The sequence below is a fragment of the Leptidea sinapis genome, chromosome 9, assembly GCF_905404315.1.
Source record: "Leptidea sinapis chromosome 9, ilLepSina1.1, whole genome shotgun sequence".
Taxonomy (NCBI): domain Eukaryota; kingdom Metazoa; phylum Arthropoda; class Insecta; order Lepidoptera; family Pieridae; genus Leptidea; species Leptidea sinapis.
Genome location: NC_066273.1, coordinates 6,023,185 through 6,050,817, shown reverse-complemented (window position 1 = coordinate 6,050,817; position 27,633 = coordinate 6,023,185). Strand labels below are relative to the sequence as shown.

Here is a 27,633-nt window from a genome sequence, read left to right as displayed (position 1 = left end):
TAGTCTATCTAGAGGTAAAAATGATCTGAGTACAGAGCATTAAATAAAATAATAGATTCTACAAAAACGTAATACATAAAAAAAAACAATAACCTATTAAAGATATAGTTGTACAAAAATAACATTGCTACTATATTAAGGTTTAGCGCCTCTCGGCGCTCTCAAGAACTCATAATATTAATTCCTACAACATTTTTTTACAAAAGCATCCGACTTCAAATCCATTCAATGTCGAATAGTGTCCATTTTATAACGATTTATGGTTTATTTCAACAATAAAAGAATAATGGCCCGAAAAGGTTGTCCTTTAAGAGACTATTCACGTACAAGAATCGTTTAATATTACTTTTGTTGGTCAAAGTTTTTTGATTCACGGATCATTAGCGACCCCCTTGAGTTCCCATGGGATAATCAATAGTCAACAAATTGAAGGAATCACTTAGTAATTCATACTTTATTAACATTTATAAATACAGATAATTAAGACACACTAGTGTTAATTATAAGCATTAGTTATATTATTAAGAGGCTGCCAGTGGGAGGCTCCTTTGGACAGGAAGCCCGCTAGATTATGGGTACCATAACGGCGCCTATTTCTGCCGTGAAGCAGTAATGTGTAAATATTACTGTGTTTCGGTCTGAAGGGCGCCGTAGCTAGTGAAATTACTGGGGATATGAGACTTAACATCTTATGTCTCAAGGTGACGAGCGCAATTGTAGTGCCGCTCAGAATTTTTGGGTTTTTCAAGAATCCTGAGCGGCACTGCACTGTAATGCGTCGGGCTTTTCAATTACCATCAGCTGAACGTCCTGCTCATCTCATCCCTTATTTTATAAAAAAGGCTCCTTAGCAGGTGCTGGCAAGATGAATACCAAAGCGGCGTCTTATTTTCTTGCCCAAAGCAGTCGTGTAAAAGAGCTAGAGCATTTGTGTTATGATTTAAAGGATGCCGTAGGCTTAGCTTATGAGCCTGAGCCTGAGATATTAAACCGGACTTAGACTTTCGTCAAATTTTACTTACGTAAAACTAACCTGAGTGTGTCTTAGCTTAAGATCAGTTCAGTTTAAAGACAGTTGAGACAGTTTCAGCTGTCAAATGACTATAAAAACGAAGTCAAAGATTATGCTAAGCTTACACTCAGCTAAGTGTTTGTAAGTAAAGTCTGAGCAGAGTCTAAGTACGCTCTATAGATACATAGCATTAGATCTATCGAGCGTACATAGACTGCTCAGACTTTACCTACGTGAAACTTAGCTGAGTGCGATAACACGCAAACTTGACCTTTGCATTGGGCTATATTAGTGTAAGCTCAGGTTATTTTAAAGACAGTTTCAACTGTCAAATGATTTAAGTTTTCTCTAGTGTTAATTCCGCCAATATTTGTCTTTAAAACAATTCCACACGTGTTTCGCCTCTACACTAGGCATCCTCAGGACGTGTTGCTCGCCAAAATCTGGCACGAGACAGTTTCAACTGTCAAATGACTAAAAATGAAGTCAAAAATTATGCTCAGCTTACACTCAGCTAAGTTTTACGTGAGTAAAGTCTAAGAGAAATTTGAACAATCTTTGATTTGGTATTTAAAATCATTTATCAGCTGAGATTATGCTCAGCTTAGGCTTAAGGTAAAAGTTAAGTGCACGTAGTATACACAATACTTTCTCGATTATTCTTAAACAAAGCTTAATGATAGATATGATACTTAGTTAGAATCCAGCTATATATGCTGATGTTGTTTAAGCAAGTCTCGACACTCCTAATTATGAAAAAGACTACCGTGGTAACAAACGGATCTTGATTAGCAATATCCAAGAGTAGTTTAACAAAATGTTAAATTTTAAGACTTAAGAAGCTAAATGCGTAAAATTGTAAGATTCAAAGTCTCGATCAAATAACTTAGGCACTCTAAAACAAAGCTTTCGTATTCTAGATTAAAATCTGAACCGTATCGTGTGAGCGATAAAAAGTATAGTTGACAATCATTCCAAACATTTGGAATGCTGAAGAGTCTCGACGGGGTGCAAACAACACTTTCTTTTAATTCACCGAAGTGAACAAAAAACATGAACTGTCTCATGGTGCACGTATTAACACATAGGTGGATGTTCATAGCCATGTTCAGGGTGGAATAATATTAAAAGACAATGATTATTTATTGTCAGAATCGCTTTTGTCATAACGCCGCGGCCGACCGCTCATGTATCCATTTATAATATCGAATGGGGATAAGAAATTGATTATTCTTGAATATTAAACGTTGCATGCTTTGTTCTGTGAAATGTTTTTGTTATAGGCACGAGTTACTTGTGTAGATAAGACGAAAGCGTTTTGTAAAATGGTGTTGTGCAAATTTTTATCATTTATATTCTTTAAAGACTGTTCATTGTCAGTACATTTATGAAAATTTAATATACGTCCATACTCTGAATAGTGATTTTCATTATTATAACACTAGAAATAATAGATTGCTTGTAACTAATTCTAGTAGGCTTCATAAGATACATAATAGTTTTAAGGGTAAATGTATACACTTTTATAATAATGTCCCAGCCACTGTTCAGGCATTATCTATAAATAAATTTAAATGTTTTATTAAACAATGGTTCTGTCGTAAATCCTACTACTCCATAGCTGAATATCTAAGTGATCCGACAGCCTGGGTCTAGATTATGATTATTTTATAGCAATAACAATGACAGTACAATATGGTATATTTTATTAAAAAGAGCGCAAAAATTATGCTGGTAGAGTTCCTTGCGCCCAATCTTCTCTCTAAGCAGTAGTAGTATCTAGTATATTAGAAATGACATCAAAAATAATTCTTAAGGAATAAATTTTGAAATTATAAATTCTTAAATATTTCTAAATATATTTTTCTGTATAATTGCCAATATGTTTCTCAATTTTATGATTCTCAAATGAGGCCAACTTTACGGTCTAATAGACTGTGTCATCATGATGTTTGTCCCACTAAACGAAATGAATTGCTTAATTTTAATCCATTCCAAGATTGCACCTCTTGGGGTTCCTCGACAGTGCAATTTCCAAGGAAATTTCTACCAGCACCAAACTGTTCAATTCGCTTCCTTGACATTGGTACTTAGAAAACGATCGCGTGCATGAACCACAAAGGCGACTATCGAGAGAGTGGTGGCAGTGATCACCTACCATTAAGTGACCAGTGACTAATAATAATAACCCATAATAACATATATTTTCATGAATGCATTACTTTACTACCACTACTTTATTGGACCCATTCGAAAAAGTATGCCTCAGATCGGAAAAAAAAAACGCAAGAATCTCAGCGGTCTTTTTTTCTTAATAAAATTTTGTTACAATATAATGTCGTGCAATAAATTAAATTATTTAATAGCCTGAGGACTATCACTCCAATCCCAATCTGTGGTATTATTAAGAAAGTCATGCTGCACCTTTACCACTCAAAACGTTCTGTTACAATTTCTTTTGAATTTCGTAACACATTTGTTTTGTACATTTGCTGGGATCATGTTGTATAACCATATAAATCGTCCATTAAAAGTCTAACTAACTCAATTTAATCGAGTTTCTAGCAAATTCACTAATGCCTAAACACCGCTGTTAAAATAATTTATAAATATATTCTACGTTCTATATTATTTCAAATGATCTCCTGCCAGAGAAGATCTTTCTTAGCAATTTTCTTTTATTTAGGTAGTATACGGTATACTTCTTATATATACCGTTTGTAAGGAGGTATTTTGTATACCTCCTTATATATCAAATTAGGTACTTATTTACCAAAGTTCACATAGCGTCCTGTTAACATATTAGGTAATTTGTGAACACGCCGCCATGTAAAGAAATGACAGGAAACTTTTGTTTGTTCGAGATAAAACAAAGGTTTTCGTCTTAGCTTATCTAACCAGCGACAATAGATAAACGAATTCCTTTTCTGGGATGTGTTAAATATTAACAAATATAGTTTGTGTACCGGACCGTACAGGTGGACCAAACCTTTGGTCAACAAACTTTACTTCGGGAAATTAAATATGCCTTAAGTTAACAATAAACGAAACCAAGTGCAAACGTATAATAAAGATTATTACGTTTAGTATTTAAATAGAAAAGTTACTATTAATTCCAATATGTATTATACAGGCAATAAAAAAAACTCATTTTAAGAATTATTTCTTCAAAAAAGCTACGTTTTCAAATTGTGTCATATTTTTGTACTTTTAGTAAAATAATACATTATAGGAATAAGGAGGTAGTAAGTGTGATTACTTCAAAAGACTTTTTTTAAATTTACATAGAAGTAGGTATCAAGATTGAGATGATACGAATAGATTTGAGACAATTCCTAGTTTATTAATATTTTCTATTAACAAATAATTTTAAAATTAGAAACTAAAATAAAAGTCAATAAACTACACTAAATTTTAAATAAGTATTTAACAAGTAAGTCTAAAAATTAAGTGTTTGTAATACCATTTTACTATTACAAAAATGTGCTAATTACTCGAAGTTACGCAATTTTCCTACACAATAAACAATTGTACAATTCTCTTAAGGCTTATGCTTAACAAGTTAATCTCATTCTATCGATAGCTTATCGCAAGGCTTTGTTTGCAAATGGATCGGACTCAATGGCTTATCCTTTGAACAGCCGACATACCTGATAACTTTATTTAGCGATAACATTTACGAATAATAAAACCTCGCATTGGCATACAGATCCAAGCTTAAGGCTTCGATGTTATCACCATTGGTAGTTATCTATAATTTAATAATATCTACACACTCATATATCTTTATAGTGTTTGATAACTTTATCAGTTTATTGTTGAAGAAGGTTTAGTTATGTACTACCTAGGAAGGTTTTGCACCTGAGCAGATTTAGTCGGAAGAGTTACAATGTAATCAATTATTGCTTTTTATTTTATATCGTGGCTGATTCCTTTTCATTACTTTCATGATTATTTTATCTTCTTCTCAACTGGTCACTCTTGTCATGGTGGTCGTGGTCGCTAAGATGATGCAACATTAGTCGCCGTTGGTCTCTTTAGTTTTGAGTCGCACTGCTTCCCTCGCGATGCTCCTCCACTTTTGGTGGTTTGTATCATGGCGGGAGCGCTCTACCACAGTTTCTGGGTCACTGCTTTTTATATTATTATTATAAGAGCCATCCATCGCGTGGGTGAGCGTCCTCTCATTCGTTTCCTCTCCACCTGGCCCTGCACAATCAACCACTTAATCGATCCCTCATTCCTGGAGATGTGACGAAAGATCTTCAGAATTCGTAGTTGCACAGTCGACAATAGCCTTTGTTATATCTTCAGTTCTTATAAGATGGAATTGTTGGTTTGGAAAGCCGATTATTTTATAGGTAGTAGCAAAATTGAAAATCGAATGCTTGCTTCTAAAATTTTAGCTCCTTGTTTATTTAGTTCAGATACCAATTCAATTGATTTTAGGTCATCTATAAGATCACTTCATTCATGAGTATTATTTTTAAATTACAATATTAATTTAGAGGAGGTAACAGTATCTACTGTTGATATTTTAAAAACAATGACCTAAACGGCGTATGTAGGTACTAAGGTGGTCGTTAGTAGTCAGAATTTCTTTCATTTGACATAATCTTTTAATGTTTTTCTACTAGGTTTTCATGTAGTTTTTTATCAATTGGGAAACAAGTTGGTTAGTTATTTTATTTGTAAACTATTTTAACTTAGTTAAGCCTATTCCTGCCGTGAAGCAGTAATGTGTAAGCATTACTGTGTTTTGGTCTGAAGGGCGCCGTAGCTAGGGAAATTACTGGGCAAATGAGACATAACATCTTATGTCTCAAGGTGAAGAGCGCAATTGTAGTGTTGCTCAGAATTTATGGGAAGAAGAAGAAGAATCCTGATCGGCACTGCATTGTAATGGGCAGAGCGTATCAATTACCATCAGATGAACGTCCTGCTTGTCTCGTCCCTTATTTTCTTAAAAAAAAAAAACTATTGATATTTTAAAAACAAAGACCTATACGGCGTATGGACGTATGTTCTGAAGGGGTCGTTAGTCGTCAGAATTTCTTTCATTTTAGATTATCTTTTCATGCTTTTCTACTTTGTTATCATGCAGTTTTTTATCAATTTGGAAACAGTTATTTTATATATAAACGTTATAAAACTTGTCGTATGAATTATCATTAAAAATATTGACCACACCTGCAACAATTTAGTCAAACATAATTCAGTTTATTATACGGACGTACTTAGCACGTTCATTCATTTCCGTCCATTGAGTAACCATTGTCCAATGTTTATCAAGTCCAGTTCACACCGGCGCTATTTCGACCAAATAATGTTTGAGAAGCGCCACAGGTGATATATACCTGCTTTTTTTTGCTGCTTTGCGGTCAAATATGTGTTTGGGAATTCATAATTTTTTCTATTTGATGTTAGTTATCGCGATAAAGTGTTTAACACTTGAGATCTAATGAGATTTACTTGATTTTGGGAGATCTAAGCCATGTTTGTTTATTACTTTACTTTTGAAGTTATTATTAAATCTTGCATTCAAATGTTTAAAATGCATAATACCATTTTTTATCCGCTGTATAAAATATATCTTGAGGATTTTTAAACAATGATCAACTTAACTTTTTTGAAGCTGTACTTCTTTTGGCGCGTAAGGGAAAAATAGGATCAAAATCAGGGTAATTTTTTTTACGATGCGCGCGAACCGATACCGAAATTCGACACCCTATATTTTGGTCAACTAGACCATTTGTATCAATGGTACTTACCATAAGTATCTCGTAACTCATTTGTCTACTGAACCACAACCAATGGACGAGGTTTAAATAAATTTTAATAAGTAGTATAAGTTGTTAAATAAAAATAAAAAATTGTAGGTAGGTATATTAGATTTAAAAATGCTCCTGCCAAAGTGATTTTCTACAAAATAAAAACTGAAATAATTACCATAATAGATATTATAATTACTCATAAATGCTAGAAGACTGTAAAAAGTGATCTCTATTGTTTATATCGTTTTGAAATACTAATAAAAAAAGATGTAGGTAAGTATCACTAATGATTTTGTTTATTTATTTACCGTAACATCGTGCCCCGATGATGTAACAACTAGCCCCAATTCCGGGGTAAGATGTTACAATCTACTTGTTTAGTTAAATTCTCCATTGTGAAAAAATTACATAAATTTTAATAATTTTTCAGTCATATTTTAATAGCTAAATAGACATACTAACATTACAAGTAATCAAATCTAAAATTTTTTTGATAGCTTTTGTTATGTTAACAAAAATTGTGACAACGTGCCCCCCGCTCCCCTACCTATCTCATTGCATAAAAATAATTCATTGATAAATAATTATCTAACAAAATTATGCGGTATCATAATAATTTCATTGGTTATATTTAATATATTATTAATTACAATATTGCAGGAGGAATAAAGTCCCAGAGATATCATGATGAATCTATATATTGTATAAACACATAACTTATAAAATAACATAAAACATAGTTTAATATTTACATAAAACCTCTATAGTCGTATACTCCATATGCTCAGCGTCCCACGAGAAACATCCTGCGGGCACAAAGATAATCCCACGCCCCCAAACTGTTTAAAAAGTATAAATTCCTTTTTTAAATTCAAATCCTTGACTGCCGTGTTACGTACGCACCACGCCCCTACTGTTTCATTGGTGAACAGTAGCTTCATTTCATTTGGGGTATTCGCATTTTATAAGACGAAAAAAGGGATAAATGAACATTAACACTGTAATTGTTCGGTGAGATGATCGTTGTAATCTTTATATTTAAATTGGCACCAACTTCATATGATTGTACAGATATATGTTAGAAGTTGATATTAAAAAAAAATATTATTAAAATAATATGACTTTAGTTACGAATATATAATAATTTCAATAAGGTTTTTAGGTAAAATTATCTATTCAAGTTTCACTTTCTAAAATAATTCTTTATATCTAACAAATTAATGTTATTTTTTAAAAATATATTTATAAGATATTACATCATTTATACGTCTAGACAGACTGTGACAGCTGTAAAACGTAGCTGTGCAATGTCGAAAAAATTGAGGTTGACTGTTAACCTCTATTTTGATCAATGCAATTCAATCAAAATGACATACAAATCGCGAGTAAAAGACGTAGCTTGTTACGCAGCCTTAATAAACCTGGCCTGTTTTCATCGGTTATATCAGTATAAAATATAGGTATTAAAAAAAAATATAAAGTTCCCTCAACTAAATACTCATAGTTTCCATTGTCACAACTTAGAGCAGAAATAACGCGACATGATAATCTCCTCTTTTTGAAATTGGTAAAACAGCGTGTCCCCAAATGCTGTCTAGTAATTTGTTTGCTAGAGATCATGATATGAATCATGTGATATTCAAGCTTCTTTTTCCTAAAAATCTGATATTAAGGCTATATTTGATATATACTAGTGTTATCCATAATAATATAATTTAAATAAGAGCGAAATATTATATAAAAAACGTTTTAAACATAGTGCAATTAAGTTTAAATTCAAACGCTTAAAAAGCAACGCCATAGTTCAGAGTCTCTTTCCCACGTAACCTCTCAACGTATAATTGTTTATGTCAATGACGTCATAGTACACAGCATCCAAGTGCACCAAAGCGGCAGGCGTTTAAAATATCCGCGTAGGTAGCCTTTAACAAATTTTTAAATGACTATGGACTAATTTTTTGACTTGAATCAATGTAATTTTAAGCTTTCTTATAAATTTATATGATCCCTATAATACATCATTGACACACTTTTTACACAAATTATCTTGCGCCAAATTAAGCATATATAGCCTGTGTTATGGGTTGCAAGACAACGATATATTTAATACAATATACTTACTTAAACATACATAAATACATTAAAACATCCATGACTCGGAAACAAACATCCGTATTCATCATATAAATGCTTGCACCTACCGGTATTCAAACCCGGGACTTTAGCTTAGTAGGTAGGATCGCTAACCACTCGGCTATTCAGGTATTCATTTATATTTATTTATTTACATACCATTATTAAAAGGCATAAAAGGCATTTATTTTCTCAAAATTGATTTCTTTAGAATTCTTTTTGATGTCATTTCTAATAACTACTAGATACTACTACCGCTTCGGAAACAAATGGCGCTCTGAGACATAAGAAGCGGCGCAAGAAACTCTCCCAGCATTCTTTTTTTGCGCTCTTTTCAATAAAAATATACAATATTGTACAGTCATTTCTATCGCTATATAATAATAACAATCTAGTCCCAGGCTGTCCGATCATTTAGATATTCAGCAGTGGAGTAATAGGATTTACGACAGAGCCATTTTTTTATGAAACATTTAAATTTATTTATAGATAATGCCTTAACATTGGCTGGGACTTTATTATAGAGGTGTATACATTTACCCTTAAAGGTTACTATTCGTTACTAAAACAGAGAACTGAATTAAAACCTCTCGCAATAGATAAACAACTAAATGAACTATTAAATGAATGAATGCACAACAGTAACTAACATATTATTTATTTTATTGAGTCTTATTTGATTGAGACTTCAGGCCTTTTCGTGATCAGCAATTATATTACGATTTGTTCTGGATCACGACTGTGAAAGTTATTTAGTCTGGTTTGCATGTTGTGTTTTATTGCACTTTTACTTGTTGGACATTCTTATAGTTAGTATTCCAACTATATCTATCATAACATATATATATTTCTTTTGATAGTTAGGATATCATCCCCACCATCTGGATGTGTGGCGGTCTTCCACAGTGCGTTTCAAGGAGCTTTCTTCCACGTACTACAAAGCTGTGCAATGAACTTCCTTGTGCGGTGTTCCCGGTACGATACGGCATGGGTACCTTCAAAAAAAGCGCGTACACCTTCTTTAAAGGCCGGCAACGCTCCTGTGATTCCTCTGGTGTTGCAAGAGATTGTGGGCGGCGGTGATCACTTAACAACAGGTGACCCGTACGCTCGTTTGTCCTCCTATTCCATAAAAAAAATCTTTTGTGCGTCTGTTGTAAGTGAACTCCTCCTAACGGCTAGACCGATTTTAATTAAACTTTCTGTATGTCTTCAGGTGGATTTGAGAATGGTTTAGATTCACAATTGGACTACCTCCTAAACGGCTTTTTTTGTGTGTTCCAGTGAAAATGAGATTGGTTTAGATTCTCAATTTCCAACTGATCGTACCCACAATAAACTACCACAGTTAGAAGTGAAATTAATCCTAGATGGTTTTTTGCTACCTATTTTTTATTATATTTGTAATAAGACGAATAAAATTTAGTTTATTTCTTTTTAAAATTCGCCCAACAAAGCGGGCGGGAACGGCTAGTAATAATAGATACCTATATTAAAAATAATAGATAATTTTTATGCAATTAATATTTACGTCATTGTGTAACAAAAAAAAAACAACTAATAATATTTAAACAAACAAGAACTATAAAAATTCGCCATATGACTGCACTCCATTGCTCAGTTCTGTGCGATCTAAATGAAACGAAATTGCTTTTAAGTTTTGCCCTAAGAATCTTCTTAACTTAAAGAAAATTCACATTATTTATAAATATGTGTAGATTAATATACTGAAAATGTTAAAACCAAAATCAAATCAAATCAAAATCACTTTATTCATGTAGGTCACGGAAATGACACTTATTTTTCTTATTGAATTTACCGCTACTTCGAAAGGGTTGAGCTAATGAGAAGAAGTAGCAAGAAACTCATTACCACTCTTTTATATTATCAAGACTTACATTTTCATCGATTTACAATATAATATGTAAAGTGATATATCAAACGTTAAATAGTCAATGCAATGTAGCAATTATTAAGCAATGCAAAATTGCAATGCAATTAATGTACTTAATCTAAGGATTTATTGTTTATGTACAAATAAAATCGCTTTCACATGTGAAAAGGTACACTTAAGTGCACTTAGGGGGTCATACCCCGGCTGGCTTTTGAGCACTACCACAAAGGAGTCCACTTAGGTGTAGATATATATATTGGTTTTATGGTAAAAGTATTTATTTACTTAAGATACTAAATTAATCTATGACACTTGCTAAATCTTATATCTTTAAACGAGCAATTCTTGTATATATATATATATATATATATATATATATATATATATATATATATATATATATATATATATATATATATATATATATATATATATATAATCTGAATCTCGGAAACGGCTCCAACGATTTTCATAAAATTAAGTATGCAGGGGATTTCGGGGGTGATAAATCGATCTAGCTAGGTTTCAATTTAAAAAAAATGGTTTTATCCATGTTTGAATGAGAAACAGCTACAATAACATTAGAATACAAAGGTAAATTTCGCCACTATATACAAGACTATTATAGCTCAGATGGGACATTGGGTGATCCGGAAAGCAGAAGACCCCGGTTCGAATCCAGAAGTCATATTAGTTTTTATTTTGTTCAAGTTTTGTACATTCTTGAAAATCCGAGCAAGGCTCGGTCGTCCGGATATTAACTATAATTATTGGTTCTACTTGTGAGTACGCGGATCTCTACTATTAATTGGTTAAAATGGTTACTCGGACCAGTCCTGTAATGGTTATAGGCAAATGGTTAATGGTAACTAGGACCGGACCGATCAATGGTTACTCGGGTACTGCATCTCTACTATGCATTGGTAATAAATAATAATGGTTACTCGGGACGGTCCTGTAATGGTTAATGGTAACTAGGACCGGCCCAATGGTTACCCGCGTAATGCCTTACTAAAGGCAACACATGGTTTTATTACAATTTATTTTATCTACTTAGCAATATTTGTAATATAATGCTGTTCGATGGATTTACTTCGAACAACATGTTAAATATTTTGACAGCTGGAAAAAGCGATAATTTTCAACGTCAGTAACATTGGCATTGGTTTAATGGTATTGTGATTAACGTAATTCAATAAGTGGTCGGTATAAAGTGATCGCGGCTTTGATTGGCCGCGGCGTAGGCCAGTAGCAATCTACTTACGTCAGTGTGAGTTCTTATGTATGTTGCTACCGTACTGTGAAGCATATAAGGAGAGTTGCATGTGAATGATTGTTTCGGAAAAATACATTTTTTGAAACAAATTTTCGTCTGGTTACGATATTCGATGGAATTTATTGTTACATTTTGATTTTACTGTAGTTAGAATTTTATACAGTTAAAACTTATAGTTAGCATTATTTTTAATGATCATAAGATTTTATTAGTTCGATATTTGACTAGATAGTGATTATTAGTATTAAAATTATGTAGCTTGGCACTAACAAATACGTCCTACAACAGTTAAACTAAGCATTTTAAGTTTCATAAAAATACTTATTAAAATCGAGTTATTACTTATGACAAGCCCAGTGGTTGCACGGGCAACTCTTATGGAGTAACAGATACGATTCCCGCCTGTACATTGTAAATATAAGTATAGAGATATTAGAGTATTTAGATATAATGGCAAGCTACTGTTAATAATAAATAGTTACATAATTCAATTGAGAATCCATAAAACGAAACCCTGGCTTAGCCATTGATTGTAGATTATACCAAAAATATTTTTTTTTTGTTAAGTCATTAGGTATACGACTTAGGTATCGGAATAAAATAAAATTTCCAAGGGTTTGCAAATTATAAATCAGTTTTACACACTGATTATATTTTTATAATAAAGTATTTTACAATGAATAATTTTAGTTCGGGAATATTATTAACATTACTGTTTCGGTATGAAGGGCGCCGTAGCTAGTGAAAAATGAGACTTAACATCGTATGTCTCAAGGTGACGAGCGCAATTGTAGTGCCGCTCAGAATTTTTGGTTTTTTCGAGAGTCCTGAGCGGCACTGCATTGTAATGGGCAGGGCAATTACTATCTGCTGCATATTACTAGCTGAACGTCCTGCTCGTCTCGGCCCTTATTATCATATTTTTTTTTATAGAAACTTATTCTGTGCAATTTTTGCATAAACTTTAAAGTTTTCTGAAGCAATACAAAAAACCTTACAATATCACATTCAATCATTCTTAACTTTTTCTTTTTTTCTTTTTTAACGCATAAAATCACGACTTTCTAATTATTTAGTGATTATTTAAAAGATCAGATACCTACTTTGACGTAAAACTACATAGTGATTAGAGAAATGAAGGTTTTTCCAATTTACTTTTAAAGCTTTTAAACTACTCAAACAAATTAAAGCTGTGTAATTTATAGTTTTATTACATGCCTTCGTTGTTCGTACATACACAGTATGCTTCCATATATCCAAGTGTTAAATCCGAAGATTACAAGCAGGAGTGCAGGGAGGGCGCGTCGCCCGAGGGTATCCGAGCGGCCAATATATCAGACAGATACGTTGATCAGACGACAGGGCCATGAATAGAGTCGCCATTACATATTATTTTACATTATGAATATTTGTCTTCTTGCAGTACCAATTTTAATTTATATTAAAAAAGTAAATATTAATCTTTTGTAATAACAACAACGTTAATTATAACCATGTATAAATAAAATGTATCTTAAAAGATTAAGACTATCTTTTCAGCTCTGAGGAATAATTTTTCGAATAGATTTATTTTAAAGTTTAAAATATTTGAGTATTATTATAACGGAAATAAAATATCAGTTATTTGGTCATAATACCATCAAGTTTCCTTGATTTAAGTTAACCATGATTGTGTTATAAAAATAAAATTAATAGTTATTAAACATTTTTATGTGTCTACTATTTAATTACAAATATAAATAATAAACTTTTTTATTTTAATTAGTAATATAGATTTTTATCGAAAAAGATAACTATAAAAATACAACTTAAAGCTTTAAATAGGATAGGATTATATGGATAATAATGTTATTCTTACCCTTCTTACCTGATCTATCATGTAGTAATCATATCATTGATCTTCGATCAGTTAAATCTCTTTTGCTTTTTATACAAAATATAATGTGTTATAATTAAAGGGTAGACCGACTGCACAGGTTTCTCTGTTCACGGTAACTGCATACCGTTCCTGTGAGAACTCGCGGGACAAACCGTTCGTTATTTTGCTGACTCGCTCATTTGTATATAATTATATTTTGGTCCCGGCTTAGTGCTTTAACTTTAAATAATATACTCATTATCTTTTTCTCATAACTTTTATATTTGGCGAGGAATTAATCCTATTATTATAATACCATCGTATTTATAAGACGGCTGTTTAAACTTCAAAATAAAATAAAATGTTAATGGCAATGTTTCATATAAGATTTTTTTTGTATGTTAAGAATAAATCTATGAGTTTTTTTTATTTGTCATTATATTAATTAGAAAGCACTCTGGTGTTGCAAGAGAGTGAGGTGATCACTTAACATCAAGCTCGGCTGTCCTCCTTTTCCATAAAAACATTGTGACAGTAATAATCAAAAGTTTAAATTTGTTGATTCCCTTTCGGCAACCGAATATGAGATTAGATTTTAATACCCTTTGTACTCTCTCGCGATTTGTTTCTTTAGCGAAGGTAGTGCTTCAACTAACATCAATAAGTATTCGAAAGGAATCTATTTTGAAAATATAAATACCTACTTTTCATGTCTTGACTAGACTTATCGCTAGAGCTGTGAAGTGTTTTATAAATGAAAATAAGGGATGAGACGAGCAGGACGTTCAGTTGATGGTAATTGATACGCCCTGCGCATAACAGTGCAGTGCCGCTAAGGATTTTTGAAAAACCCACAATTTCTAAGCATTACAATTGCGCTCGGCACCTTCACACATTATATGTTGTCGCATTTGCCCAGTAATTTCACTAACTACGGCGCTTTTCGGACTGAAACACAATAATGCTTACACATTACTGCTTCACGGCAGAAATAGGCGCCGTTGTGGTACCCATAATCTAGCAAGCATCCTGTGCAAAGGAGCCTCTCACTGCCTCCCACAAAAGACAATCAAATATTGCTTGTTTAAAAGTATAGGATAAAGAAATGCTGAAAGCGTGATTCAGCTCAATACTTGACCTTCTACTAAAAATTTAACAACAGCCCAACAATTGGATTCCATCCCCCTCTAGCAGATCAATATCGTAGAGATAGAAAGAGACGAGTGTAGTTCATTGTTATAAATGTCAAGTAGAATGATAAACATAAATGTTGGAAAGATCACGATTTAAGACTAATTTACAAATGGGTGTCACGCGAACGTTTGTGATTAAATGATCGAGAAATCTGGTACTAAATTGTGTCTCTCTTTTGCAAAAACTTATGTACTGCATAATATTAACAGTGTTCTTTTTAAAAGACCAATTTTCCAATTATTTAAGCGCAAAAGGATGGTACAGATTTAATTCACCCTAAAAAGAATTATCAAGGAATTAATTTTGAAAAACTACTGACTTGTTTTTGATTTTCGGGCTTTCACATGTCATATAGTTGATCAAAAGAGAATGTAAATACTACGTAACAACATGCGGGACTGTCTAAGTAAATATTGAAATTAGTTTAGTATGAAACGTGCAGTGAGATTTGACATAAGTTTGAATTACAATTTCGCGACGAATTGTATTCCGGTTTGAAAGCGAACAGTTGCTAAAAACGTAGTGGATTTCGGCTTTATCTGTTTTTTTGACAAGATTGTAGCCGTCATCTGTCAATCTATCAATGACTGCACGTTTCATACAATCGAGTGAATCACTTCTTTTTAACAGAGTTTCGCTAGGCTGTTGTGATCAGGAAATTAATGTGATGTTCCGTTCCACCAGTAGGTAACCAACATGAAGCTCCCGAATCAGGAAATCATGAAAAGAAACAACACCTCGTCGTTTAAGTCTTCCAAGTGTTGATTTGGTATTTCTGAATTCTTTCAATGGGGCCTATATGTCTTCTTTTTTATCCTTAACCTCAGCCATAACTTGAAAGACCATCACCCATCCACATATCTTCTTCAAAATTCACAGTAATTTACTATAATATATAATATATCCTTAGGCTATAGGTAATATAATATATTGCCAGTTTCTAATTATAATAATCCACGGACTAGTAAAAAAAAGGAAGGAATTCGCGCCGTGATATTACCAAGTGAAGCACGTTTATGCTAGTGTGTGTGCGGTTACGGGGTATACCAGTTACACAATTTTTTCTCCCTTAAATAATCATATATCCACAAATACTTTTATATTATTGTTTTTACACTTTTTCACAACGCACGACGGCATTTTCTGATCTGTCACAGACGATGGCAAATCTCCTAATGGCGGCCGATCGGCTTGTATTATTGTAAGTGTATGCTATGTATTTACACGTTTAACGGCTTGTTTTGGTGCCTCACTGTTATGTAAGGTGCCACGGAGTCCTTATTTTTTTCTCGTCCGTGAATCATTACATTAATTTATAATGCAAAACGTTTAGTAGTTATGTTTGAGGGAACGTTAATACTTAACAGCGTTAACTATGTTGCATACAATAGCAGAATCGTTTCAAGATTTAAATGCATTTTTATTTATATGTGGAATTTAGCGTAATTATATGTTAAGTACCAGTTTGCGTGCATCATTAGTTGCTGTTGGAGTGTTATTGTTTATTTATTGGAAGAAAATTATTGCAACTTTTCCTGGTACTTGCTAAGGATTGTAACTTTTAAGCAAAGAGTCTCTCATTCATTTTCCAGTCTGCATTTGCAAGATATCAGCTGGTATGGTTTTTATAGTCCATTGTATGTAATTCAGGAAGTATTTTTTTATTGGCGGTTTTATTGTAAGAGTGTTTTGGCAAAAATACGATAAATCTTTTATTATTCAAGCATCTACGCAATTATGTATGCAATCTTAGATAATATACACTTCTAGATACAGTCTCTTGCTGTTAGACAACCGATAAAAACAGGCCAGGAATATTTTTTACACTAGCGATTTGTATGACACTTTGTGTGGGAGTGCGTGAATTGCTTAAAATACAGGTTAGTTCTAAACTCTATTTTTTCGAAGTATTCACAGCTGTCATAGTCTAAATGATATAAAAAATGCTTGAAGTATGCAATCACCAGCACTTTATGATGTTTTAAGTACTTTCGAGAACAATTGTTTGTTATCTAAGCCAGAAAAATAGATTCAGGAATTTGTCTATGAAAAAAGCCGAAGAAAAAATAATTTAAGCTGAACTCCAGGTACTAACACATTAAGCCAATTTGAACTATTCAGTGAACAACGAAATGGCAATCACGAAATTATCGAGGCAAAACATAATTTTATGTAATAGACACATAACGCAACAGAGATTCCCTTTCACTATGTGTGTAATTAATTATGATCGCTCGAGAGTTTATAAACCATACCATAATAAGGAGGCACATACACAGACGACGTATGCCGCACGATAATCGTCGCACGGCAAATATCGAATGTCTAACGGCCGTTCCCAATATTCAGTCTATCTCTTACTTGAGATAAAAATCGTAATTATCGTTGACTTTTCTGTCCCAATAAACTTATCGACGGTAACTCAGCTTAGCCGTACACGCTGTATGTCAATGGGACTACGTATAGCTTACCATCGATGGAAGTCAATATAAGGCGATAAGAATGACTTATCGGGTATATTGGGACAGCATCAGATTATTGACAGCTAATAACTGATAGAAGGTAGTAATTTACCTCTATCTGTTGATAGTATATTGGGAACGGCCGTTAGTGTCAATTCACTGAGAGCGTGCGGCAAGTGATCACATGGAATATAATATAATAAGTTATTTCTCTTAAAAACAAAGGTTAAAAGCAGCCAGTGGCCGGAGTCACCTTTTAAGCAAATAATACCAGTACCAGATGTCTCCGCTCTTCCATTTCAGCAATGTGTTATTTTTAACAAAATTTTTATTGACATGTTAGTAAAATAATAATAAAGTTATGAAATGTATAAAAATTTACAATTTATATATTTGGAAAGTCATTTTTGAACACCTTAACAATACTATAAACGAATAACTAAAATAAATGACATAGTTAGCCACTGGAGGTCAATTAAAAGTTTGACTTATTAACTATTAGGATTTTAGAAGAAAAAACTGTTGAATTCAAGATTATGAAAGAAAATTTGATAATATTTTATCACTAAATTATTACTTCCTTAAGGGCCGGCAGCGCTCCTATGGTCCCTCTGGTGTTGCAAGAGATTGTCATCACTTGAGATCACTTAACACCAGATGACCCGTACACTCGTTTGTCCTCCTATTCCATAAACAAAAATGAAATCGTCTGTATTGATAGAATACAGTTGTTGGTTTGAGAAGTAGACTCGTTCAAGCTCTTAAATAGCTTTTGTCTTTCTCCGGACGGTAAAAATTATGCTTTAATCACCCGTGTTAATCCTTCTTAATGTAAGTTGCGCTTTTATATAATCTGGCAATTCTACCTATCCACTTAACTTTAAAGAACCATCGACAAGATTTTTCAGTTAGTCTGCAAAAGAAATTTACAAGTTTTTGGATGTTATTAAAATATATATTTCAATAAGATACTCAAATTTTATATCTATTTATTAATAATATGTACATTTTATGATTGTATATAAATAATAGATAATAATAAGATTATTACCTGTGGGAAGCTCCTTTGCACAGGATGCCGGCTAGATTATGGGTACCATAACGGCACCTATTTCTGCCGTGAAGCAGTAATGACTAACCATTACTATGTTTCGGTCTGAAGGGCGCCGTAGCTAGTGAAATTACTGGGCAAATTATGACTTAACTCTCTCACTGAATTGTAATGGGCAGGGATCAATTACTATCAGCTGAACGTCCTGCTCGTCTCGTCCCTTATTATCATAAAAAAAAACTTAAAGCGTATGCAGATTTAAACATAATAATGAAAGACATAATATTATATTTACATACCAATACTAAGTACTTCTAAATATTTATATTATTAACAAGCTCATCGTCAAATCACAGAGCGTGTAGGACCGTGACAAATGGAAGTCAATCACCGGAGACATGTGTGATAGTTGTATAATTATTAAGCATGTCAACAGCTTATTGCGAAGTATGTTTCCGAAGTAACATACCACAGAGTAAACTCACTAAGTCAGCGGGTCAACAGTTCAAAGCGCGTGAATCACTTTAATTTTGACATAAGCATTAAGGCGATGACTCACTGCGGGATTTCATATTTTTTTGCTGCGGGCTAATAAATTGTTATTGAGTAAAGTCATTATTATGTAATTTGAAACTTTGAGGATTTGTTTTATTAGGTTTTGTTAAACTTCGCTTTGATCAACTATTTAGTGGTAAGTAATCGGGTTTGACTTGAGTTTGGAATTTTGCATACTTTTCCACATCTGAGTGGATGTGGCTATATTCATATACATTACGGGTGGTAGTAAAATTCTATTGAAAAATTCAGACCGGGAAATGAACTACAGATCACAAATTTATGGCTGTAGTGCATATTCTTGCTGCTTAACCCCTTTCGTTTGTGTATAAATTCCTAAAAACAGAAATTTATTTCAATCGGCTACGCATTATAGTGAAAAGCTTAGTTCAAAAAATCTTAATACAGCTATGTAATTTAAAGTTACTATAAAATGTACATCAACATTACGAATAACTTTTGTGAAAATATCTTTTGAACAATTTTTCAATTTGCTAATGTCAATCTTAAATCTTTGGATATTTAATACATATTATTTCGTAAACCAATCCAAGAATTTAAACTTATCAATGATATAGTAACGATATTACTAGATGTGCAATGTTTTTCAGATTGCTTAAACGAATAGGTAATAATGAAACTTACAGGGTGAAAGAAAAGAAAGAAAGAAAATATATTTATTGACAAAAATTGATACATAAAAATACAAATGAGAAGGGTATAACGAATAATTTCATAGCAACTTTGTTATATCAAGATTTTATGAGCGGGAGTGACCTGGCACTTCTAGATTGTCTCAATTACTTATTCATTCTTTTTGGATTGTAATATTTTAGTACAAATGTCTTCGAACATCGGAGCATTTGTGGGGCGTTGTATATGTTTTACGACAATATTCCAGAAAAATTAAAAAAAAAAATGTATTACGAAATTCAAAAGAATTGTTAAAAAACGTTTGTGAGCTGAAAGTTAATATAACATAAATGAGTTTCATAATGATACCATAGATTGGGAATGAAGCGACCGCCTTAGGCTATTAGATAATTAGTTTAACTGTACGATCTTATTTTGTAACCATATTTTTTATGAAAAAAAAAGAAGAATTTGTTGCACCCGTTCTTCTCAGGTCTGAGGCACACTTTTTGGAATTGGTAGTAGTTTTTGAATTTCAATAAGTGATGTCACATCCTATTTTGAATAAAAATATTTGAAATTGAAATTTGAACCAACCTGAAGCCAACATACCAGCCAGTCCTCAGTTTGATTTACCGTTAGATGAAAAGAAAACGCGAGATAAATCACGAAGCATCTTTAATACCATAACAGATGATATTGCTACTAAAACGAGCACATCGTGACTGCGAGATAATTATCTAAAGGCGCACGGGAGACATCCTCCGTACATGGAAGCTTTGTCTGTCGAAACTTAGATAAAATAAGATTGCTGATTTTTGTTCCCATGCGAGAATATAATTTACATGACGTGTCTGCGGGCCGCTTTCGCACCATGCTCCAATACACTATAAAAGGATAGGCTTTAGCTGAGTAAATTCCATTCTTTTTTGTGTGATGTCAAACAATTCTTTTCATCATCATCAGCCGGAAGACGTCCACTGCTGGACAAAGGCCTACCTCAAGGATTTCCATGACAATCGGTCCTGCGCTGCCCTCATCCAAAGTATTCCAGTGATCTTGACTAGATCGTCGGTCCATCTTGTGGGGGGCCTACCAACACTGCGTCTTTCGGTACGTGGTCGCCATTCGACGACTTTATTGCCCCAACGGCCATCTGTCCGTCGAAATATGTGCCCTGCCCACTGCTAGTTCAGTTTCGCAATCGTTGGACTATGTCGGTAACTTTGATTCTCCTACGGATCTCCTCATTGTTGATTCGATCTCACAGGGAAACTTCGAGCATAGCCCTCTCCATTGGCCTCTCACCGTTCAAAAAATCCTTTTACTTTATTGATGGTTCTCCATTCCTGGATCCTTAACGAAACGCTTCTATTTTGCTAATCATCAGGAGTTGTAAAAGGTCGTATCCCTCTTGTTGTAAGACATGACTCAGATATTATGCTAGTTTACTTCGTTTGACATTCTGCAGCAGCTTCCGGTTTCTGACACCGTGCTAGGCTAATTCTGGTATATGAAGCCCAAATTTTATTTGCGTATGCTAAACTTTCATTTTTGTTGTTCTCTGAGATCATTTCAATAATCTTCCTTATTTTTATACGCTCTATATTCATTTGATTTATTTCTCTGTACGAAATCTTTGATCTTGATTCTTACAGCCTTCAAGACAATGGACGTTTCATAATTTGTATATATGTGAAGGACCAATGAAAATACAATATAACTTTTGCCTTTTATCCTTACCTGCATCATGAGGATAATTCGCGTCGCGATCATCAATGGAATAATACATTGTACCAATACACATACGATCTTCTTTTGTTGTTTTGAGAATAAAACTCTGGGTAAATTGCGAGTCTATCACACATACGAAAAGACCGCAACTCATATAATTTATTAAATAAAAAAAAATTCAAATCTGCATGATGGCTATTTCGGAAACAGCTATTTTGCTTCTTGAATAGTTTTTTTTTAAGTCTTAAAACCATAAAAAAAATGTTTTTTTTTTAAAGTGGATATCCCTAACTTCTGGGATTAATTAACCAACCACCTAATAGCCAACCGTTTGACTCAGTGGAAGAGCGCTCGGACGAAACGCGAGAGGTCGCGGGTTCAAGTCCTGCATCGTTCTTAAATTTTGTTTACAAATTTAATTAACATCAGTGGCGTTATTTTTATGATTAGGAATTTCACGCAATAGAATAATTTATGCATTAGGTACCTACATAACTACATTAGTATAACTATATTTAATAATAATATTAATATTGACACACTTTTACACAAATTATCTTGCCCCATACTAGGCATAGCCTGTACTATGGGTACAAGACAACGATATATTTAATACAATATACTTACTTAAACATACATAAATAGATATAAACATCCATGACTCGGAAACAAACATCCATATTCATCATATAAATGATTGCACCTACCGGGATTCGAACCCGGGACCTCTAGCTTAGCCTCTAGTAGTCTGGGTCACTATCCATTCGGCTATATGGGTCGTCATATAATAAGTAGAATTTTAATATTTATTTAGTTATCATTACTATCTAATAGTTATGCTTTCAATGGCTTAACGATGTGTCTGTTAAAACGTTGGTTATAGCTTTAACAGCTTACTAATTGTGAGGCGGCGTCAAAGCGTGAAACATGATTTTAAGATATGGCATATAATTGCTCAGGCATTTGTTTATCTTTATGTCTGTACGATATATCTAAGTACTGTAGTTAACAATGTTCAAATTTAATAAATCAGAATAACTATTACCATAATGTTTATAACTACATATTAATAATCTGTGTCAAAATAAGTGCGTATCATGATTAATAACCACCAGGGTAATTAAATACACAAATATACAGACAAAAATAACTAGACAGAGTATTGAATATAAATACCTACAATGTTTATAACTACATATTAATAATCTGTGTCAAAATAAGTGCGGATCATGATCGTAACTACCAGGGTAATAAAATAACACAGACAGAAATAACTAGACAGGTTATTGCATATAAATACAATGTTTATAACTATTAATAATCTTTGTCAAAATAAGTGCTTATCATGTATCAGTAACCACCAGGGTAATTAAATAACCCAGACAAAAATAACTAGACATAGTATTGGATAAAAGGCATTTATTTCTCAAAATTGATTGCTTTAGATTTCTTTTTGATGTCATTTCTAATATACTAGATACTACTAACGCTTCGGAAACAAATGGCGCTCTGAGAGAGAAGCAACGGCGCAAGAAACTCTCCCAGCATTCTTTTTTTGCGCTCTTTTTAATTAAATATACAAAATTGTATTATTATTGCTATTGCTATAAATAAATCATAATCTAGTCCCAGGCTGTCCGATCACTTAGATACTCAGTTGTGGTGTTGTAGGATTTACGACAGAGCCATTTTATAATAACATAATAACATTTAAATTTATTTCAGGCATTATATAGATAATGCCTGAAAAGTGGCCGGGACTTTATTATAAAAGTGTATACATTTACTTATGAAGTTTACTAGACTAAGTTACAAGCAATCCCTTATTTTTAGTGTTATAATAATGAAAATCACTATCAACAGCAAAAAGGTGACGATTTTTCTGAACGTTTATAATTTTTTTATAAATGTACTGACAATGAACCGTCATAATATTTATTTCTTTAAATTGTTCCTTGAGAGACTGTCATATAAATACAATGTTAATAACTATTAATAATCTGTACCAAAACAAGTGTGTATCGTGATCAGTGAGCACGCCCGGTAGCGCCTCGAGCGATGCACAGTTTTCCCACAGTGACTGTCATAAGTAATCACTGTCTTATCGCTTTGTAATTTTCTTAAATCATCATGTTTCCCTGGTACCTTTCATGTTATTCATTCTACTATTAGTCTGCAAGCAGCTATTTTCTTTATGTGACTTTTACTGTCTCTAAAAATAATAGGTAGTTTTGACTAAACATTTTTGAAGTTATACTTCTAAAAATTATGAGAGTGAAATTTTAAGATGCGCGCGTGTCACTGTATTACAAAAGTAACAGGGTGAAGTTCCTAAAATTTTCTGACGTTTGCGATATTCGTTTTTTTTTTTGGTTTCTTCGTCCATTATTAGGACAGGCACAGAGTTCAAGCCCATACAGCCGTATTCGTTATTTAATAATCCATTGGCAAAGCCATCTTTGCAAGATTTTTACAATATTGTTTTTTTTGCTTTGTTACGCCAAAGAAGTACAACTTCTTGCGTGCATACATAAAGTCCACACACACTTTTTTTTTATTCAAGAAGATATTCACAAGAATAAATGTGTACTAGATAATTTAGTATTTTTTTAATTAGTACTACTAAATGTCATTAATATTGCGTAACAAAAAATATTTGTCGATTGATTTTTGTGTCTGTTACTTAATGGCGGATTTTGATCAAAGAAATAATAAGCATTAATAAATCATCAATTTACTTTGAATCGTCGGTGCCTGTACTATTTTGTTATGAATGGGTTTCTAAGAAGTCTTGCTCACTAAGTGCAAAGTCGCGTGCCGATCGATCGGTCCGTCATTTCGCCTGTATGAGCCATCAGCCTACCGACCCGCTACCTGTTCATTGAGTTGATCACGTGGTGGGGGCTATGCGTCTTCCGCGTAACGTTATCAGTAGTTTCAGCACCCTCTCGCCAGCGCAGTTGCCAAACGCATCGGCTAACCATCGCACGTCTAAAGTGTCCCTTCTATTAACTTAACTCCTTGTACTTATACGACCCTGGTACAATCGCTCGATTAAAATCACGCTTTCTTAGTGTTTATCATTCAGTGAAAGTGTTAATAGGTTATATTACGATCTATAGCCGTTAAGGTGCGTATATATTTGAAGATTTACGACTTATAAACATTTTGTTTTTTGATGTTTTAGTATAAAAAACTAGCAAGACAGGATAATTACCTTCAAATGTGTTGACTTATGTCGTAATTAGACGCATAAATGGAATGTTACTCGTATTAAACAAAACATACGACCTCATAACACTTGTATAAGCGTAGCGTTTAAACAAATAGGTATTAAAGCTATAAATACATGCGACAGTGGAGTATATTTTCTATTAATGTTGTGTAAGGTTTACAATTGCACAGACATTTGTTACTGATAAGTTATCATTGTCAACAGGCGCCCAAGCCCCGCCCGTTACAAGCACCATAGCACAGACAAAATGTTCGCCGTGATGCAAATCGACGAAGATCACACCAGAGATTTCAGGCGTAAACTGCGCCCAAAATGCGAGTTCGTCTGCAAGTATTGCCAACGTCGGTTCACTAAGTCCTACAACCTGATGATACACGAGAGAACCCACAAGAGTCCGGAGCTGTCCTTCAGCTGCGAGGTCTGCGGGAAGAGTTTCAAAAGGCAGGACAACCTTCGTCAGCACAGGTGAGTGAATTTATTACTGTTTATATTAGATATAAATTTCTGTTATATTAAAAGTATCACAACAATTGTTTTAAATTCAAATTATCAGTCAATAAAGGCAATATAGCGTAGTTTGTATTACAACAAAATATCGAATTTACAGTTGCAAAAGTTACAAACATATGGATAGTTATGGTTTTCTATTAAATTTATATTTTAGATAGGGACGTACATTCTTGTTTTTTCCACCTCGATGAAAAGTTCACTTTAAGTCACTGGTACGAGGGAGAAAAGTGGCCGGTTCTCTCCCGGCAAGACAATGTTTGACTTCGTACCAGGGACTAAAAGCGAGCTTGTCATCAAGGTGGGAAAAAAATCGTATACGCACCACGTAAGAAAGAAGGATATTGCCACCCGCGATTGTCAATATTCCGCGGGTGGGAATGACTAATAATATTTAATGTAATAATTAAATTCTGTTGAAAACTACTGTATAAAACTTTGCCAATTTTGTTGATGATATATAAAGTGATATTTAGAATTGAAAATAACAAACTCTCTCTAAAAGTCTCTTTTAACACTAGAATAGGCACATGTACCTAGAGCTGTCACCACATAATATATACCTCGGGAAGTTTTATTAGTCAAATTTTACTAACGGACACTTCAAATGTGAATTTCACAAGCGCCAGAGGCAGACCGTTAGTTGGTGGGCCCCTAAGGCCTGTCTTATTAATTAACTATTTACGCTTTTATCAAAAACTGCTTTCGGTAATACGTATTAGATACCTCCATGACATTGGAAAAAAAGTACATAAGTTTGTTTGACAACTGTTCGCTTCTTGTCCAGTACATTTACGATAGCACTTGAAGACCTTCGAACTTAGAGTACCTATACTTATATCACCAGTGGGAGGCTATTTGCACAGGATTACGGGTACCACAACGGCGAGTATTTCTGCCGTGAAGCAGTAAAGTGTAAACTGTAGGCATTATTGTGTTTGTAGGGCGCCATAGCTAGTGAAATTACTCGGCAAATGACACAACATCTTATGTCTCAAGGTAACGAGAGCAATTGTAGTGTCGCTCAGAATTTTTGGGGTTTTTTAAAATCCTGAGCGGCACTGCACTATAATGCCCTCCTAATCTCATTCATTATTTAAAAAAAAAAAATTAAACGCTGATGGCAATAATACATTTTAATACTTTTAGTATTGTAGATGTCGAGATCTTGCCGTTTGCCTGCTTAGAAATAAAAAAAAAACATCATCACATATTTTATGTAACACAGACTGGCCTAGTTTCCCGGGCATGTTAGCGGTTACCAATGATACGGTACACAAGGCCGTGGCTTGCCGTCTCCATTTATATTAGGGTTTAGTGCATCAGAGATCAAGCCAAGTGGAATGCCGTTCCTTCGACTACTGTTACAAAACAATACATCGCACGCGCCAAGGAATTTATGTACTAATTCACTACTTACCTATCTCCATTACTAACTACATTCATAATAGGCTCTTAAATATTGTCTCTTTTACACGATTACTCCGTTTCTAATTGTGAATCGATTTTTAACCGACTTCAAGAAAGAGAGGTTCTCAATTCGTCTGTTTTTTTATGTTTGTTACCTCTGAACTTTCTACTGGGTTAACCGATTTCGATAATTCTTTTTTTATTTGAAAGCTGGTGCTTCCCATTTGGTTCCACTACAAAGTCTTTGTAAATTTGCTAAAAGTATTTGCGCGACAAAATTTCCGAATAACTGAATATCGCGCCAACCAATTTCGAGGATTATTATATTGGAAAGGATATACTTCAAAGATAGTTTGGTAAGAGTTTGGTTAGGGTTTGATTATGGGATCCATTACTCCGATTACTCTTGATTCGATACTCGGCCAAATATTTTTTATTGTCGGTGTCAGCCAAGGTAGTTTTGTAACTACATGCATAGGTGAGATGTGCTTGAGTCGCACGCACGACGTGAGAAGACGAGAGGCGTGAGCGGGGCCGCGGCGGAAGGACACCGATTCCAAAAATAACAATGACCGTTACTAGAATTAGATTTATTAGTTAGATTGTATAAAAATACGCCATTATTTTCATACTTTTTAGTGCATATTATATCTAATGTTTTGGAATAGTGTTTTTTGAAGTCGGTTGTGTTTTGGTTAAAATGTTTTTGCATTTAGGGTTGTGTATTGAAAGAATTAGCAACGAGAACTCTATTTACCCACTGTAATTTCAAAAATAAGATAAAACCTTTTTAAATCTTTTCTAAAAGATTTTATTGTTTTATCAAACCCACATCAGATGAAACTAATCGAAACATTGGTAACAAGTCATTAAAAGCTGTAATAAATCAATATTAAATCATAAAT

The 27,633-nt window shown here is 33.4% G+C and overlaps 1 protein-coding gene across 4 annotated transcripts in view; it reads left to right on the top strand.

Annotated features, from left to right (window-relative positions):
• Window positions 1-27,633, top strand: part of LOC126966030 (protein drumstick) — a 48,392-nt gene that overhangs the window by 4,822 nt on the left and 15,937 nt on the right. For 3 of the 4 annotated variants that reach the window (XM_050809906.1, XM_050809909.1, XM_050809907.1), the window contains exon 2: window positions 25,016-25,276. In XM_050809906.1, the coding sequence (XP_050665863.1) occupies window positions 25,059-25,276 (218 nt within the window). In that variant the 5' untranslated portion in view covers window positions 25,016-25,058. Of the gene's footprint in view, window positions 1-24,576; window positions 24,707-25,015; window positions 25,277-27,633 lie in introns of those variants that run through there. The other variant, XM_050809908.1, reaches the window with a different exon arrangement.